At 41.0% G+C, this 19,549-nt stretch overlaps 1 protein-coding gene across 5 annotated transcripts in view; it reads left to right on the forward strand.

Annotated features, from left to right (window-relative positions):
• MED14 (mediator complex subunit 14) overlaps nucleotides 1–16,443 on the forward strand; it is a 75,851-nt gene extending 59,408 nt beyond the window's left edge. The window contains exons 24-31 of one of the 5 annotated variants that reach the window (XM_040338102.1): nucleotides 2,438–2,563; nucleotides 5,262–5,444; nucleotides 6,296–6,531; nucleotides 7,115–7,318; nucleotides 9,948–10,055; nucleotides 11,079–11,204; nucleotides 11,802–11,991; nucleotides 15,852–16,443. In XM_040338102.1, the coding sequence (XP_040194036.1) occupies nucleotides 2,438–2,563; nucleotides 5,262–5,444; nucleotides 6,296–6,531; nucleotides 7,115–7,318; nucleotides 9,948–10,055; nucleotides 11,079–11,204; nucleotides 11,802–11,991; nucleotides 15,852–15,925 (1,247 nt within the window). In that variant the 3' untranslated portion in view covers nucleotides 15,926–16,443. The remainder of the gene's footprint in view (nucleotides 1–2,437; nucleotides 2,564–5,261; nucleotides 5,445–6,295; nucleotides 6,532–7,114; nucleotides 7,319–9,947; nucleotides 10,056–11,078; nucleotides 11,205–11,801; nucleotides 11,992–15,851) is intronic. The other 4 variants (XM_040338103.1, XM_040338105.1, XM_040338104.1 and 1 more) reach the window with 4 other exon arrangements.
• The last annotated feature ends 3,106 nt before the right edge of the window (nucleotides 16,444–19,549 follow it).

Consider the following 19,549-nt stretch of genomic DNA (forward strand, 5'->3'; position numbering starts at 1 on the left):
AATCACTCAGGCCTACGGCTTGAAGGGGTTGCCTCCTCCAGTATCATTAAAGGCTCATTCTACTAGAGCCATGGGCGCCTCCTGGGCAGCACACCACCAGATCTCTATGGCTCAAGTTTGCAAGGCGGCAACCTGGTCTTCTGTCCACACATTTACAAAATTCTACAAGTTGGACGTAAGAAGGAATACTGATACTGCCTTCGGGCAGGCAGTGCTGCAGGCTGCAGTTTGAGACCCTCGGATTCCGGGGGCTCCTCTTTTTTTGAGTTAAATTTAAAATTTAAGATTATTTTTCTCAACTAAGTTGGATTTATTATGATTTGAGTATATCTCTAAATTAAATCCTTTTGTCTTGGAGATGTTCTCCCTCCCCTCATTGTAAGCATTGCTTTGGGACATCCCATATAGTAATGAATGCCGCTCTGTGTCCCGTGATGTAACGATAAAGAAAAAGAGATTTTTAATACAGCTTACCTGTAAAATCTTTTTCTTGGAGTACATCACGGGACACAGAGCTCCCACCCCTCTTTTGGGGACCATTTTGGGAGGCATACTGCTTGCTACAAAACTGAGGTACTCCTCCTATGGGAGGGGGTTATATAGGGAGGGGCATTTCCTGTTTGAGATTGCCAGTGTCTATCACCTGAAGGTACTCCATATAACCCATATAGTAATGAATGCCGCTCTGTGTCCCGTGATGTACTCCAAGAAAAAGATTTTACAGGTAAGCTGTATTAAAAATCTCTTTTTTTCAGCGTTTGGTTCTGTGGTATGCAAATTTCAGAAAACCTGTTTGGAAGTTTTAAAGAAAGAAAGCTTTAAAAAAAAAAAGTGTTTTCAGTTATTAAAGTTTCTACCTTTCTAAGCAGCCTGGCAGAACTAATGACTCCCCAACCAAGAGGGCAAAACGAGTCCTTCTGCAATGGCAAAAGACCACCTCTTGTAAATGTATGCTGGGGCTGATACATCAGTTATACTTGCTGACATTTTTGGGTGTCCTGCCTTTCAGATTTATTTGACCCTTCAAGAGCCCCAACAAAGCTTGCTCTCTTAGGCTGGCCATACCTTATACAATTTTCTTGTACAGTTTTCCTTTAGATTTACCAAAACTATACAAGACTAGATCAAACCTCAACACTTTCAATTTGTATGTATTTAGGCAGGCCCTTGCATTACATAATTTAAGGGAAATTGAACAAGAAAATTGTATAATGTATGGCCAGCTTTACTGCACTCCTTGGGAAATGGAACATCTAGAAAAGTGTTTCTCAACCAGGGTTCCTCCAGAAGATGCAAGGGGTCCCCTGAGCAATGTGTGACTCTCAGATGGGAAACAACTGACAACAATAATCTTTTTAGCTATCTGGGATGGAATGATTCTTTCCCCAGATTTAAGGAGCATTCTTCCTAGTGACCCTTCACTAATGTACAGTAATCTGTAGATAAAGTAGTTTTTGACGGGTTCCCTGAGACTGGAACGTTATTTTAATGTTTCTCAGATGTTAAAAAGGTTGTGGTTCTAAAAATAAGAACAGGGATTTATTTTTATTTTTTATTGCATTATTTCTGTAGTGTAGAAGTTCTACCGGATCCTAAACCTAATACCATTTACCCAGTCCACCAAAAACAAGAATATACAAGTATATAAAATAAGGGTGAAGCCTTTTTTCTCAATGCAAGACCTCTATCACGCACACTAGAATTTCCTGCTATATTGTGCATTTCCCTCTTTTTCGCTTCTGTTTTTGGTAATTTGTAACCTGAAAGAGCCTGTTATTCTATAGCTTCCTTGTGGCCAAATGTAACCTGGTTCTCAAAGCTACCTCTTAGTGGAACAGTCAAAGATCTTAGAAAGAAAGAGGGGCGCCAAGCAGCTTCATACTGTAGTGATTTACTTTATTCCACCAAATGGTTCAAAACCAAGTGTATACACTCACAAGTATAGGAGTGATGGGAATTGTCACTGTGGAAAGGAGTCTATGCAGTGGGAAGATGCAGCTATATGTGCTCAGCCACTGTGGGAGGAGGAACCACGCAAACGCTGAAGCCCCCGGTAGTGTAAACCATCTATTCAGAGAATCGCCGGTCAGAACTCCACATGCTTATGTCCTGTCGCAAGGGATGATTGGATACATGTTTCTTAAAACAAACTGTCCCCTTAGTGTCTCTGTCTGCAGACAAAAGTTGACGGTTTGTTTCTCAAAACTGGGGAAAATCAGAGTTTGACACAGTTTGCTGCCTTTTCTCTCTATTGTATGTGTACATCAGTGTTTTTTTTTCTACTGCTAGCTGGCTTCTGCAGGGGTCTTCCCAAGCTTCCGATTGGTTGTATTTTTTGTTCTGGTGGGTGGAACCACACTCTCTCTCATGTACTGTCCTAAAAGTCTCCTGAGAACACTTGCCACTGGTAAGTCTAACTCTGATTTTCCTTCTCCAGGAAACTTGCAGAGTTCTCCTAGTGGTGCCCTCAGAGCACCTTCTCCTGCATCTTTTGGCCCCACTCAGTCTCCTTCTTCTATTGGGATTTCAATGGTTCCATCATCTAATTTTGCTAGTCCTCATGGTGAGTACCTGCTTAAGATGTTTTTTTTTTTTACACAGTTAAATAATATACTGTGGAACAGCCCCTCCTTTCACAATAAGAGTTAAAATGCAATGTTTGTAAAATCTCAAAAGTTGCACATGAAGGTACGCTTTATACCACTGAGAGATTCATATTAGATTAATCTCGTATTGGAAAACGCAGTTCCCCAAAAAGAAAGGTACTATTCAGAAGACTTCTATGTGTAATGTAGAGTAGTTGGAATATATGGTGACTTTGATTGACTTGAACAAGGATTTAAGTACATACTGTGTGTCGCTTCTGAAAGTTTGTAAAATTCTTAAGTTTTGCAATCTGACCCACCCCATGACCTTCAGTACTTTTTCTATTATGGTCACTCATTTTGGTGAAGGACCAATAAAAAAAGTGTGGGAGACCAAAGGGTGGGCCATCTCTTGGCCACTGAAGAAATGTGCAGGTTCTGCTAAGTTGCCTTAATATGCATTTAAAAATGTTTTTGAACAATGATGGTGTTTCAATGTGGGTAATTAGGAACTTATCTGAATTGTCTTCAGCAATGTGGTAAGTAGTAGATGCACTAAGGGCTTGATTTTTTAAAAACTAGGGGGGAAAAAAATCTCTATTTCCTAAAGCAACATATTGGTTGACTTTTTGATGAGCTCAGTCATGTTTGGATCCTAGTCCAAATCCACCTGAGCGAGCCGCTCACCAGGAAGCTGTCCCCTGTACTGAGCCAATCCTCCAATACTGAGGCCTTCCTGGCCCTACGTCCACATGTATAGAATGGGCACGTGTAAGTTTTTTTTTTTTTTTTTTTAAACAAACATTCCATACTTGCCTCCACTGTGCAGTTCGTTTTGCACAGAGTGGCCCCGTTCGTCCTCTTCTGGGGTCCCATGGCGGCTCTCGCAGCTCCTCTCGCAAGAGCTAACCCCCTCTGCTTAGGGGCACGCTCCTGTGTGATGCACTCAGCGGCCATAGCTGCCAAGTGTATGACTTGGCCCCAGCGCACTGCATCATTGATTTGATAGCAGCGGGAGCCAATGGCTGCGCTGCTATCAATCATCCAATGAAGAGCCAACAAGAGCTGTGGGAAAGCAACGCAGGATCGCGCCCACAGAGATTCGGGGCTCAGGTAAGTAAAACAGGGGCTCGGGGGAGCCGGTGACTGCAAGGTGTTTTTTCACCTTAATGCATAAGATGCATTAAGGTGAGAAAACATGAAGGATTACAACCCCTTTAAGTTTCCCCTTCCTGTTTAGTAGGAAGAGGAAATTGGTGGCAGAAGTGATTGGTGAAATATTTGCAGGCCAAGGGTGTGCATGTAGGTAACAGCATTTACATTTCACAGTCTTTCATTTCAGTGGAGGTTTCTAGAGCGTCACGTGACGGTGTGAGTTTGATAATAAATTTAGTTTAATTTTTTTGCTGAGGTTTCTACTGTATTGCCTGAAACATTATGTACTTATCTGTATAGGATGCAGGATGATTTATTTTTTGTTGGTAAATAGGGATTGTTGTGTTTGGTCAAGATTGTTCAATGAGAATCTGCCCTTATGGGCGTTTGCAAAATGTAATCAGCTAGTGGAATTAGAATATTAAAATGCACCACTGAGCATTTGTCCCAGCATAGGGTTGTTAGAAGCCTTGTCAGGAAATCAGCTATGTATCCATGTACAGGTATGTATTTGTCTAACTGTAATTCAACATCCATATGTCCCCATATGTTTCCAGTATGGGTGATAGGTGAGCAATATCGGTGAAACAAAAATTGCACAAGTTCTTCAGTTCAGTTTTTTAGTAACACTGTCATTCATGTAAAGTATGTCAGCTGACTTGCAAGACTATACTTCTCCGTAAAGAATAAAACATTGGTTCTTTGTCACCACTAAACCAAAGCTACAAATTTAATTTTCATTTCTACATACAGATTGGTTTTAACTAAATTGAATGTATTCAGAATGATGTAGATAAAGTGCTAATAGAGGGATTACAGTGAAAACTGCATAAGTTATATCAGCACATGAAAAAAAGACCTCTGCAAAAAAAAAAAAAAAAAAACTTAAATTGGATGTACTTTATACCATTGTGTAAGGAAATAATGAGGAAAAGGTTCCCTTTTCCATCTCAGATAGTTGGTTCGAAAAAATAATTTTCCCTCAGTATTCTCGCCAGTTGTGAGTTGTACAGCTAAAGCCTCTCAGTTATGAAGTTAATACACAAGAGGCTTATTGCTTTTCTTTCCTCCAAAATAATTCCCGGAGGTATTTGTCTGTGCCTCATCTCTACCTCCCTTTATTTGCATAAATATGTATGCTCTGCAGAGCTTAACATACATGTTTGTCACCACTTGGCAGGAGCCTCGGGTCATTTGGGTTGTGCCTGTATGCCCACTGGTATGTCTGTCTACAAAATTGGAACAATTTAGTTTGAACCATTGGAAGCAGTGTTTGCCGAAATAGGTCTGTAGTTACCATCCAGTAGTAATTTTTATTTTATTTTTCACTCATTTTACACATTTTAATATTTATCAGTTTTTGTTGTGATTGATTGTTAAATCTTAATCTGCATCTTGCTGAATACCATAATTTTGGTTATAGCCATGCTGTTTATTTTTTACCAGTATAATATCCCTATAAAGCCATTCATAGCAGTGGAAATGATGTGATGATAAAATCTCATTTTACAACCTGCACAGGTACATTAGACCCTAGTTCTCCGTACACCATGATGTCACCCAGCCAACGTGCAGGCAATTGGCCAGGGTCTCCTCAAGTGTCTGGTCCTTCTCCAGCAGCTCGCATGCCTGGAATGTCACCAGCAAATCCATCTCTTCACTCTCCTGTCCCTGATGTGTCTCACTCCCCTCGAGCTGGAACAAGTATGTTGTGGTTCCAATCATGCTCTCATTTTAGTAATTCTAGCTCATTGATCTTCTAGAGCTTCTCGTCACAAGATCAGCTACAAATGTATGACGCTTTTCACAAAATTTCAGTCTGGATGCTAGCATATCTTAAAACTTTTATAAGCTTTACCCCATTTAAGTTCAGATAAGATGTTGATCACAGATTAAAATCATAAAAAAGATGGTAGCCATTCAGTGGGATTTGTAGTTGTCTTCATATAGCAGTTGTTATACTGGGGGGGGGGGGGGGGGGGGGGGATCAAATTATTTACTGGCTTGCTTTTTTTTTTTTTTTTACTGTTTTGGGGCAATTTACTTTCTCCAGGCCAGTGTTCCCAGCTTTGTACCCCCACACTACTCAAGTTTCAGGCTTCCTCCAAAATACAATCAGCCATTTTCCACAACAGACTGGGCATGTGGATAGACCTTGATGTTTAGTTGCAGTTCATAGCACTTGAATCACCAAGGGAGATAAAAAGCCTCAACAGAAAATCACTTTTAGTTGGATATACCTCTTTAAATTCCCCTTTCTTTTATGTAATATTGTCATCTAAACGCAACCAATGACAAATATTTCCTCTGTGATCATTGTCAGCATGGGGAGTTTATCTAGCGCTAGTAATACCCTTGTCTGTTTTGCTGCTCTAAATATCAACCCGTGGACTGTTGTCTCAGCATCTTGTGTATATTGCATGCTACTGGTGATTTTACTTTTGCTTTTTCTCTGGAAAGCTTTGCAGATCATTTCAAATATTATATTTTAATGATTAGTTCCTGTATGCATCTTGCACAAGTTACTAAATATATCAATTTTTTTTATTCTTAAGGCTCTCAGTCAATGCCAACAAACATGCCTCCACCTCGCAAGCTACCTCAACGTTCATGGGCTGCATCAATCCCCACCATCCTCACTCACAGTGCCTTGCACGTCTTACTCCTGCCTTCTCCTACTCCTGGGTTATCGCCAGCTTTGGCAGGAAGCTACCTGTGTTCTCCTCTTGAAAGGTTTCTTGGATCAGTTAACATGAGGCGGCATCTTCAAAGGATAATACAACAGGAGACTGTACGTACAACATTTAGTGTAATCCAAAGTTTACCTTCACATACCTAGGGCTCATTCATATCTGTGTGATTTTAACCGTGTTTAGTCCTTGGAAGTTGACTACTACTGCACCCTGACACTGCATGCCCTAATTCCTGCATGAAGCAGTTTGGGTGTGCGTTATAAAGTGAACCACACAGGTTTGAACTGATACTTTGTATAAATAATCCTGTTATCTTGTGGTTATCTTATGACACACACACACACTATATTCACTCTCATGGTAACAAGCGCTTTGTTTTCATCTGTGACTTTATATACTAACTAGTATGTCTGAATGTTGGTTAGCTAATAGGTATACCAGGTGTGTATTCTGCCATACATTATACCATTTTCTTGTAGATTTACCAAAAACATATAATATGAGGTCAAACCTAAACACTTTCAAATTATAGGCCCTTACACTACATAGGTGAAGGTAAATCTAAAGGAAATTGAACAAGAAAATTGTATACGATGTGGACAGCTTTACGGTTTGTAATTGAAAGGTGTTTTTTGGTTTGTATTGAATTCCTTATTTTTGCATTTCGTTTTTCAAATATAGTTAAATGTGAATTCATTCTTCCAGCTTCAACTCATAAACTCCAATGAACCCGGGGTAATCATGTTCAAAACTGATGTGCTCAAATGCCGAGTTGCTCTTAACCCCACTACGAATCAGACATTACAGCTGAAAGTAACCCCGGAAAATGCCGGGCAGTGGAAGCCAGAGGAGCTGCAGGTCTTGGAGAAGTTCTTTGAAACAAGGGTATGTGTTTTCTGTAAAATATTTGACGTACAACGGATATGCCCTACTATGCCAGACAATCCATCCAACATATTATCCAGTATAATAGAGTAACAAAAACAGAATCGTGTAATAAAGTGTTACTACTTTTTCGAAAATTAAACAAAAAGTATTTTTCAAAGTTTCCCTTATTATCATTAACGATATATTCTATTGTTATATGCTTAGAGTACAGGTGTATTTCTAACCTTTGATCCTGCTATTGCCCCAAGTTCCTCTTACTTCCTGAGCCAGGCCAACCGCAGGGTCAGCCGCTGTTGAAATGGCTGATCACTTAAAGCGGGAGTTCACCCATTTATAAAAAAAAAAATTTTCTCCCCTTAGATTCCTGCTCGTTCGGTCTAGGGGAATCGGCTATTTGTATTAAAATATGAGCAGTACTTACCCGTTTTCGAGCTGCATCTTCTTCCGTCGCTTCCGGGTATGGGTCTTCGGGGGCGGGCGTTCCTTCTTGATTGACAGTCTTCCGAGAGGCTTCAGACGGTCGCATCCATCGCGTCACTCGTAGCCGAAAGAAGCCGAACGTCGGTGCGGCTCTATACTGCGCCTGCGCACCGACGTTCGGCTTCTTTCGGAAAATCGTGACGCGATGGATGCGACCGTCGGAAGCCTCTCGGAAGACTGTCAATCAAGAAGGAACGCCCATTCCCGCAGCCCATACCCGGAAGCGACGGAGAGGATGCATCTCGTAAACGGGTAAGTACAGCACATATTTTAATACAAATAGCCGATTCCCCTAGAGAAAACGAGCAGGAATCTAAGGGGAAAAAGTGCCCTCTGAGGGTGAACCCCCGCTTTAAGCGTTTTTGGTACTCGGAAGCTTCGCTGCCTTAAATTTATTCATATCCTCTTCTGAGTTTGGATGCCTCCCCTCGCTACACATGCCCTGTAATTGTGTCTGTGTAGAATGTTTTGGTTTTGAGGAAGCACAATGTCTGTGTGAAACACGTCAATCTGCTATTATTGTTTGTCCTAGTGGTAGCATGTACCGTCTTCAATAAACATTGTTGGACCCGCAGTGGTGTGCAGCCAGATTAATTTGTTTTCAGTATCACTGAGGCGAGTCGGGACTAGCACCCAGATCACCCAGTCCATTTGGACATTGTATGCACCTGGAGCAGTGTTCCTTTCCTGAGTAGACCATTCCCGGAAGCTCAGGCACAATTACAGTGCATACACAGTGAGGGGAGCGTCTAGTATACCATGCATGCACAGTCCAAACTCGGAAGAGGATGTGATTTCTAATACTACATATAAACAAGCACAAAAAGGTATTTCATCTGAAGTTCTAAAGGTAGGAGAGTGTCATGAGGATATATTGGTTACCATTTGCGCGGCTGAGTAGTAGATGCCTATCCATCTATTTTAAATAGAAATTGCTATCCTGGAAACAGTGACTGTGCTAAAAGTAGTGTGTGCATTCAGTTTACCTTATATCTGATTTTTTTGTAGCTACTAGAGGTAGCACGGTTCAAAAACATGTTCTGAATTTGTTGGGATAGGAACAGTGCTCCTGTTGGCATAGTGCTATGCAATACACATTCTTTCATATGGGGGAGCATGGAGCTTTAACCAGTAAAAACGAATTCATGGCAATTCAGAAAATTAGGATTTTGCAAACTATTGTGATAGGAGTCTAATGTTGCTTAAAGGGAATCTATATTGATTCCAGAACTGGAAAATTTGTACCCTGTCAGATCAGGGTATGCTGATTTGGGTTGGTGTAGCTGTAAAGCTGGGGTTGTGCTGTGAGCTGAGAACAAGATGGATGAGAAGCACTGTGAGCAAGGGGTGAGGTGTGTAAGAATGGGCAGTATGACTGAGTTTGGGGGGTGCCTGGGATGGGGGGCACTTTGTAACTACATAGAGAAATGGGTAAGAAGGAGGTCCTGTGAGTGATGGGCGCAAGGTGGGCTGTAAGCAGGATGCCGTGACTGATGTTGGGGGAACGGCACTGTGATCAAGGGAGACGGACATGAAGGGTGTGTCTGATTGGGGAAAGATGATGCGTGTTCTTAGTGACTAAGTTGGCAAACTCCCTGCTAGCTTTCCTCTTGTGCAGCCATCTCCTCCTTGGCCTTCTCTGGCCCTGTTTCTGTGTTTGCTTTCTGCAGCAGTTGGCAACATAACAGATTTCACAGAACAACCAAGTTCCCGAGTGCAGGCTAAGGAGGCGGCAACTGCACAAGAACAAAGTTGTTAAGCAGTTTGACATCTCCTTTGCTTGCTCTAATTTTGAGAACATTTATCCTTTTCCTGATGATAGACCAGCAGGGAGTCAAGGAACGGAAGGTAGGGGTGCTGTGGTTCAGGAAGCTGTGAAATGAGGAATATGGAGATGTTGGAGAGCACACTAGGTGGGGAGAGAGTGAGCACCACATAACGAATCCCCTATTATTAGGGATGTAATTGGCAAATAGAGGTGAGAAGTGAAAGAGGAGAACTGACTACTGGAGGCAGAATCACCCAAAGCATTCTGAATTGCAGACTTATGTATTTTCTCTATGAAAAAATAACTGCTGAGAGAAACGTATTGCTGTTTAAAAACGCACTTGTTTAATACATTTCCTGTTACTTTTTATATTTTTAGGTTGCTGGGCCACCTTTTAAAGCAAATACTCTTATAGCTTTCACCAAGTTATTAGGAGCACCAACTCACATTCTTCGAGATTGTGTGCACATAATGAAACTAGAGCTGGTAAGACTTAATATTTGTGTTCTGCTTCATAATATTTGTATGTTCCACCATATTTCTGACCACAGTTAATGTTGACAAAAAAAACTATGTATTGGTGATTTATGGTATGCTTAAAGTGGATTTGAAGCCACTGATTAGTTTTAAATTACTTCCATAGTGCTGGCCTTTAAGGACATACATGCCTCCTGCATGTATCCTTACCTGTCACATATCTCCCCTTTAGCTGTTTGGAGCCCTGCAATACTCCGGATTCTGTAGGCAGGTCTGTTGTTCGGGGCTTGGTGGGTGGAGTCGTGATGTCAGTAGACTCCTCATCCATCTCTACACTCCCCTTGGCTAGGCATCAATATTTCTTACACTTAACTTCTGCTGGTCTTGTAGATTATGCCCCATGATCACTTACATCTAATCAAAACCCAGGAAAGTCACCACATGACTTCAGCATGCCCAATCATACTGAGGTGTGGAGCAGCCAATCCTGGGAGAGCTGGAGATGAAAGGAGGGGGGATGTGAAGTACACATAATGCCTCTCACACTGGTGCATGAGATAAGAAAATGACCTGTTGGTCACAGCAAAGTGAAGAAACGACACCTATTTCTGTGTGTGTCTGTTTTTATCTCACTAAGATAAGAGGATTGCTCAGAGCTGGATTAACTCTTCGTGGCAAGACTGGGCACAGATGAAATGACATCCTCTGCTGTAACAGATATGAGTCTTAATTAAAAAAATGTTTTTTATTTTTATTGGGTTTACATGCACTTTATATCATAAAGGAAATCAGTCATTGAGTAATGCAAGCTGTCCATTGCTGATGTCTTGAATGCTAGTTTCCTGTCATTCTGATGCTCTAAATAGAATGTTGTCTGAGTTGCTGACCTGAGACAATTGCAGAGTTCTTCAACTCTTGTGACCCTTGTTTGTGAGCTGACACTTTGTTTCAGATGAAAGTTTTTTCTTAACCTTGTTTTTTTTTTTTTTTTTTTTTTTTTTCCTCCTGTTTTTTTTTTTTTTTTTATGGCAGTTCCCAGATCAAGCTACGCAATTAAAATGGAATGTACAGTTTTGTTTAACCATCCCTCCAAGTGCTCCACCAATTGCACCCCCTGGAACACCTGCTGTTGTGCTAAAATCGAAAATGCTGTTTTTTGTAAGTACTGTTTACATTATTATGGCCAAAACCTCCTTTATTATTTTTAATTTTTTTGTGGGAAAATGAACATTTTCAAATCTTTGCTTAAAGTTGTATGAAAGATTTGGAGATGTGCCTTACCTTTTTATTTTCTAAATACTCCTTCCCTTACTGTGAATGCTGTCTCCCCTGTCATCTATTTGCATCAACAAAGTTTTTTTTTTTTTAAAGGTGAACTTATCCTTAAACTGGGGGGTAGTGTGACGTCATGTCTCTGCCTCCCATTCTCTGTCCCTTAGCCGCTCTCACAGACCATCAGTTTTTGGAGGGCTGAGACGAGCTAAGGGAATGTTTTTCTGAGGTACAGTCACAGCTATATGGGTGTTGACATTAAAGGATCACTAAAGGAAAATATTTTTTTAGCTAAATGGCTTCCTTTACCTTACTGCAGTCCTGGTTTCATGTCTTTATTGTTCGTTTTTGCTTTGAACTAGCTGTAATTCTGCTGTGATCTCCACACTTCCTGCTTGTCTGGCTCCTTATGAGCGTCATGCATTTCCAGCCTTTCATCTAGGACTGTCTGTTTCATCTCATTATTTTCCAATTTTATTATAGCTTCAACTGACCCAAAAAACTTCAGTGCCACCAGAGCCAGTTAGTATTATTGTCCCGATCATCTATGACATGGCGTCGGGAACCACTCAGCAAGCAGACATTCCCCGCCAGCAGAACTCCTCGGTGACAGCACCATTAATGGTCAGCAACATCCTGAAGAGGTTTGCAGAGTTAAATCCACCACGTTCAGGTGAGAGATTTGTAATGTCAATTGCTGTTTTTACATTTTACCCAGTTTTCATGAAATAAAATTATAGGGAAACTTCCATGGTATTAAAGAGGATATTCATATTTTTAAAGTCAACAACTACAAATACCATCACTGCTGACTTTTTTAATACTTACCTGTCCAGGGATCCCACGATGTCGACAACCTGAAGCTGATCTGACGCATCTTCACTAAGGGAAACAGGAAGTGAAGCCTTGCGGCCTATTTCCTACTGCGCATGCACGAGTTGCGCTGTGCTTTCTGAATGGTCTTGCTGTTTTCTGGGACCTGTAGGTCTCCCAGAAGGCGGGGGATTATGGAAATTGTGTAGATCGCTACACATTGATTGCGGCGATCTTACCCGGAAATGGGAACCTGGTTTAGACAGGTATCTGCTAGCCGCCTCCCAAAAGGTGCCAAATGTGGCAGTGGAAGAGGAAGTAAACAAATGGAGCTTCCCCTTTCGGGTGGAGCTCTGCTTTAAATACAGCATATACCTGTGATTTGCTACATATGTTATGGAATCCGTTTAAAAAGACGGTTGGAGGTCACATATTTTTTAAAGTGGAGCGCCACCCAAAAGGCAAAGCTCCGCTTGTTTGCACCCTCAACGACACTGGTTTTGATAGGTACCTGCTCCCACTTTCAGGTAAGATTGTCGTGGCGATCTCACAGTATGTCTGGCCCCTCTTCCTTTCCCCCGCAGCCTTCTGGGACACACAGGTCCCAGAAGACAGGCCATTCAGAGTACAGTGCGACTTGCACAAGCACAGTAGGAAAGCGCCTGTCAAGCCTGAAAGCTTCACTGCCAGTTTCCCTTAGTGAAGATGCCAGCGCTTGCACCTGAATGGGTGCCGACATTGCTGTGTGCCTGGACAGGTAAGTGAGCTTTATAGCAAGTCATTAGCTACAGTATTTGTGGCTGCTGACTTTTACATTTTGTTTGCCCAGACTGGAGCTCCATTTTCACGAATTCAGCAGTACACCTGTTGAAATACGATGGAATGAGAACATTTCATAAGTATCCTAGAACAAAAGTTGGCAAATCCTTATATCTCACATAATTGGTACCAGTATTGCCATTATTACAAATTAAAGAGATAGCCTTAACAAAGAACTACCTATGGAACATTAACACCTAAATGCCAGTTGCACGCATATATGCGGCCACTCAACAGGTAGGCCATAATGTTGAGTGGCCGCATATATGCTTCCCTGTTGAAACCGCTTAGAGCAGGGATCTTCAAACTACGGCCCTCCAGCTATTGCGGAACTACACATCCCATGAGGCATGGTAAAACTCTTCACAGACATGACTAGGCATGATGGGAATTGTAGTTCCTGAACAACTGGAGGGCCATAGTTTGAAGTCTCATGGCTTAGAGCAAGCTCCCCACGGTGGCTGGTGGGTACATGAAAGCTCCCAATGCATACTAGCAATCGGGAGCTTTTCGATGATGTGACAGCCAATCACTGTGGTCACAAGATCAGAAACCCTGCCCCGTCTCCCAACATCTGAAACCCCTTAAAGGGTCGGGAGGCACCTGCGCCAAGGGGTTAAAGGTACCGTTTATTTAAATCCAAACATATATTCTTAAAGAATAAAACAAATACAATTTTTATGAGCACATAATTACATAGAACAATCCTAAAATGATGTTCATCCTATTGTCATAACATACAACTCTCCCATACATAGTTTTTACATGTATTTGTACATTAACCACTTAAGCACCCATTCACGGCAGAATACGTCGGCAGAATGAAACGGCTGGGCACAATCGCGTACCTGTACGTGTCTCTATAAGCCCAGCCGCGGGGTCGCGAGCGCACCGCAATGCAGCGCGCTCGCGACCAGGTCCGAAGCTCCGTGACCTCGCCCGCGGGACCCGCGGACCCAATCGCCGCCGGTGTCCCCTGATCGGTCATCATAGCTGAAGAACGGGGAGAGGTGTGTGTGTAAGCACACCTACCCCGTTCTTCATTGTGGCAGTGTCAGTGACCGTCGTTCCCTGATATAGGGAAAGATGATCACTGACGTCACACGTCCAGTCCCACCCCCCTACAGTTAGAAACACATATGAGGTCACACTTAACCACTAGGGGGCACTGTAGGGGCTAACTCCTAAACTGCAATTGTAATTTTCACAGTAAACCGTGCATTTTTATAGCACTTTTTGCTGTGAAAATGACTGGTCCCAAAAATGTGTCAAAATTGTCATGTGTCTGCCATAATGACGCAGTCACGAAAAAAAATCCCTGATCACCGCCATTAGTAGTAAAAAAAATGATTAATAAAAAATGCAATAAAACTATCCCCTATTTTGTAAACGCTATAAATTTTGCGCAAACCAATCGATAAACGCTTATTGCGATTTTTTTTTTTTTATAAAAATAGGTAGAAGAATACGTATCGGCCTAAACTGAGGGAAAAAAAATATATATTTTTGGGGTATTCTTATTATAGAAAAAATTCTCTATTTTTGTTTATAGCGCAAAAAATAAAAACCGCAGAGGTGATCAAATACCACCAAAAGAAAGCTCGATTTGTGGGGAAAAACAGGATGCCAATTCTGTTTGGGAGCCACGTCACCTTACACTGTCTGCCCCCCCCCCCAAGCCCCCGTTTTACTTACCTGAGCCCCGAATTTCCGTGGGCGCGATCCTGTGTCGTTTTCACCATGCGTCGTTTTCAGCTCTTCATTGGATAGATTGATAGCAGCACAGCCATTGGCAAGCTAACCCCCTCGGGAGAGAGCTTTCCAGAGGGGGTTATCTATTGCAGGGAGGAGCCGAGAGAGCCACCATTGGTCCCCAGAAGAGGACGATCAGGGACACTCTGTGCAGAACGACCTGCACAGTGGAGGTAAGTATGACATGTTATTTAAAAAAAAACAAAAAAACTTTAGTATCACTTTAAAGGGGAGTTCCAGCCATTTGTATGTTTATTAAAAGTCAGCAGCAACAAAAAGTGTAGCTGCTGGCTTTTAATAAACAGGCACTTACCTGCTCCAGCGCTCCAGCGATGCACCGGCCGGGGCTCCGCTCCTCTCCCCCCCTCTCCGGCCGGCGTCTTCATTTTCAGTGTGGGCACCCGGCCGTGACAGCTTTCGGCTTCACGGCCGGGCACCCACTGCGCATGCGCGCTGTGTAATTGGCCAGGAGATCGCCTAGGACCTGTGACGTGTCCTAGGCGATCGCCTACAGCAGCCACTTCCTGAAGGCGATTAAGCTTAGTCGCCTACAGGAAGGAGGAAGTGGGACAGGAAGTCCCACTCGTGCTGAAGCCCCCACTCCCCCCCCCAAAAAATTACATGCCAAATGTGGCATGTAAGGGGGAGAGGAGTGGGTTAAGAGGAAGTTCCAAATTTGGGTGGAACTCCTCTTTAACTTTGTTCCAAACGCTTCATCTAAATGTGTATGGGGACTTGAGGACTTGATTGATTTGATGCGTTTCATGGGTCAAAGACCACTTCTTCAGGAAACAGTGCGAGATGCTGTATATGTTTGCAATATAGATTGAATATGTTTATACAATGTCTTAAACAGCATAGTTTATCAAATATCCAAAGATTATTCATTCATTATTCATCTTTTTGCACTTCATCCTGTCCACATGTTGCTGTTGGCAAAGCAATACATGCCGTTTTGTCCTTTTGTCCCTCTTCTTGTACATACCAAGAGCAGGGTGAATAAATTGTGGCATATTATTTGCATATAAAATGTTATCGGCTGAACTAGCAGGGTACGGTTGTCACTTGTGTTTCAGTGCATGTATGAGTTAAATAATAATGGTTTTCGCTTCTTTTTTTATTTTTTTCTTGTTTTACCTATTGATGTAGGTGAATGCACAATATTTGCTGCAGTACGCGATCTCATGGTTAACCTCACGCTGCCGCCTGGCGGTCGACCCTGAACACTACTCTGCAAACTGCATGGATCACTCTTCCTCACACAAAGGCATGAGTAGGAAATGGGACAGTTCTGCATTTGATATTTTTGTCTGAAGAACACAGAAGCAGGCAGATATTTTTCAAAGATGCACTTCTTTATTCAGAAATTATATATAATTGATCAAAAGAGGAATTTTTGTATAGTGCTGTTGTATAGTGTGTTTTACTACATCTCATTTGAAGCTCTGGCGATGTAAGTTTTGGCTTCCCAGAAACAGGTTTAATATTCTGTTTTATACTGAATGAAATGAGTGATGCCAAACTTTTTTTTTTTTTTCTGTAAATGTGTTTTCTTTGGTGTAACAGATTTTGTTTTTCTTAAGAATGAATGGTCATTTTGAATACTGTAAAACTGTGACAGACTTTATAATGAAAATGTATTTTATTATGACTGTTTAAAATCCAAATACAAAAAAAAAAGGATTTGGGCGTGTTGAAAATGCGTCCTAAAAAGCAATATTTAATAAATTAGAAGAAAAACCCCTTGTCTATTATGTCCTCTGGCAAACAGTCACTCACTGAAAAATATAAGCTGTTGCTAGCAGATTATATACCATTTTCTTTTTAAAGGTAAAAAATGCATGATGTATCCAATGAGAAGTTTCTTTAAAGTAGAACTTAAGGTGAGACAAGACTTGTAAATGGCAGATAAATATATAAGAACATGCTGAGTGCAAAGGTTTGGTGCCCTGCATCCATGATACCAAGGAAAATGGCTACAACCTTTTGATAACTTATTGAATTTTTTTTACGCCAGTGTATGCCATTCTGATTCATTTTGGACTCTTGGGGTTCTTGATCATGGCTGTGTGTATCAGTGTTAATTTAGTTGAATAAAATGACTAAAACATTTTAGTTGACTAAAATACCACTAAAACAATTGAGATGACTAAAATACAACTAAAACTAAAATGGCGTTTTAGTCATATGAATAAGACTAAAACTAAATTGAAACTTGACTTCAAAATTAACACTGGTCTATAGTGCATGTTCAATACCATAAATAATAACATATAACATTTTTCATTCCAGCAGTATATAATGAGTTTGGAAATTGTAGAGAAATGTTAACTAATGCATTACAATTTAATTACACTCATTAGATTATAGATGTCTAAAATGAGTTTGTCAACTAAATATGACTAAAACTAAAACAATTGCAGAAGACTAAAATGGGACTAAAAATAAAATGCCATTTTAGTCCTAAGACTAAAACTGAATCAAAATTTGCTGCCAAAATTAACACTGGTATGTATGTATGTGTGTATGTTTACATACCTTGGCAGAATCTATGATTTCTTGGCCATTTTTCAGAGAATATAATTAAATGATAACACAAACATTTCTTTCACTCATGGTTAGTGTTTGGCTGAAGCCATTTATTATCAATCAACTGTGTTTACTCACATAATCACAACAGAAACTACCCAAATTACCCTCCTCAAAAGTTTACATACCATGGTGATTTTTGGCCTGATAACATGCACACAAGTTGACACAAAGGGGTTTGAATGGCTGTTAAAGGTAATTGGTGTGTGTGTGTGTGTGTATATATATATATATATATTTATATATATATATATATATATATATATATATGTATATATATGTATATATATGTATATGTGTATATGTGTATATGTGTATATGTGTATATGTGTATATGTGTATATGTGTATATGTGTATATGTGTATATGTGTATATGTGTATATATATATATATATATATATATATATATATATATATATATATATTAGTCAATGAGTTTCTGGACTCCTGACCAACCCTTTCATCCAGTGCTGCACTGACTTTTCTGGATTCCGAGTCATGAGGAAAGCGATAGAATTGTCAAAGGATCAACAGGAAAAGGTAGTTGAACTATATAAAAAAGAAAAGGGATATAAAAAGATATCCAAGGAATTGAGATTGCCAATCGGCAGTGTTCAAACTCTAATCAAGAAGTGGAAAATGAGGGGTTTTGTTGAAACCAAACCACGGTCAGGTAGACCAACTAAAATTTCAGCCACAACTGCCAGGAAAATTCTTTGGGATGTAAAGGAAAAACCAACAAATAACTTCAGGTGAAATACAGGACTCTCTGAAAACATGTGGTGTGGCTGTTTCAAGATGCACATTAAGTAGGCACTTCAAGAAAGATGGGCTGTATGGTCGAGCTGCCAGAAGAATCCCATTACTACACAAATGCCACAATGTATCCCGCTTACAATACTCCAAACGGCACAGAGACAAGCCTCAAACCTTCTGGCACAAAGTAATTTGGAGCGAAAAGACCATATATGAGCTGTTTGGCCACAACCATAGATGCTACATTTGGAGAGGAGTCAACAAGGCCTATGATGAAAGGTACACCATTCCTACTGTGAAACATGGGGGTGGATTGCTGATGTTTTGGGGATGTGTGAGCTACGACACAAAAATTTGGTCAAAAATGTTGGCAAGATGAATGCATACTAGAGAAACATTTGCATTCATCAGCCAGGAAGCTGTGCATGGGACGTACTTGGACATTCCAACATGGCAATGATCCAAAACACAAGGCCAAGTCAACCTGTCATTGGCTACAGCAGAATAAAGTGAAGGCTATGGAGTGGCCATCTAAGTCTCCTGACCTCGATATCATTGAGCCACTCTGGGGAGATCTCAAATGTGCAGTTCATGCAAGACAGCCCAAGAATTTACAGCAACTGGAGGCTTTTTGCCAAGAGGAATGGGCAGCTTTGCCTTTTGAGAAGATAAAGAGCCTCATCCACAAATACCACAAAAGACTTCAAGCTGTCATTGATGTTAAAGGTGGCAATACACGGTATTAAGAACTGAGGTATGTAAACTTTTGGTCAGGATCATTGGGGTAGTTTCTGTTGCCATTACGATTTAAAGGGTAAACACAATTGATGATAATTGGATTCAGCCAAACACTAACCATAAGTGAAATAAATGTTTTTGTGTTATTCATATTCTCTGAAAATCAGCCAAGAAATCATAAATTCTAAAAGCCAGGGTATGTAAACTTATGGCCACAACTGTGTGTGTGTAAGCGCATGTGTACACACACTCAATCTATTATCTGGGCTAAAAAACATGCACAGACCATATGCAAGTATTAAAGGGGTTGTAAAGGTAAATGTTTTTTCACCTTAATGCATACTATGCATTAAGGTGAAAAAACATCCGACAGCAGAGCCCCTATTTTACTTGCCTCACCCCTCGAAAGTCCTGTGCCTGTTCCTGTCATCCTGTTCGGTTCCCAGCCTGGCCGTTGATTGGCTAGGTTGGACGGATTGATAGCAGCCAGAAAGAAGAGTGTGAGCTGCTGATAAGATAATCGAAGAAAGGCAATTTCGGGCATGCGGAGAGAGGGAGACCTTGGAGTAGGAACCCAGCTCATCCCAGAGCAATGGAATATACAGGAATGATCATGTCGGGGGTGACAACATGTTTGCCAGAGTGTCAGAGGAAGAGAAGTGGAGCCAGATGAGCCACAGCAGTTTATAATTCTCAAAAGTGTCGTTGTCAAGAGCCAACATCTCCTCCATTCTCATAGTGTCGTTCATAATTGAAACCCATT

This window comes from Rana temporaria, chromosome 2 (genome assembly GCF_905171775.1).
Source record: "Rana temporaria chromosome 2, aRanTem1.1, whole genome shotgun sequence".
Taxonomy (NCBI): Eukaryota; Metazoa; Chordata; class Amphibia; order Anura; family Ranidae; genus Rana; species Rana temporaria.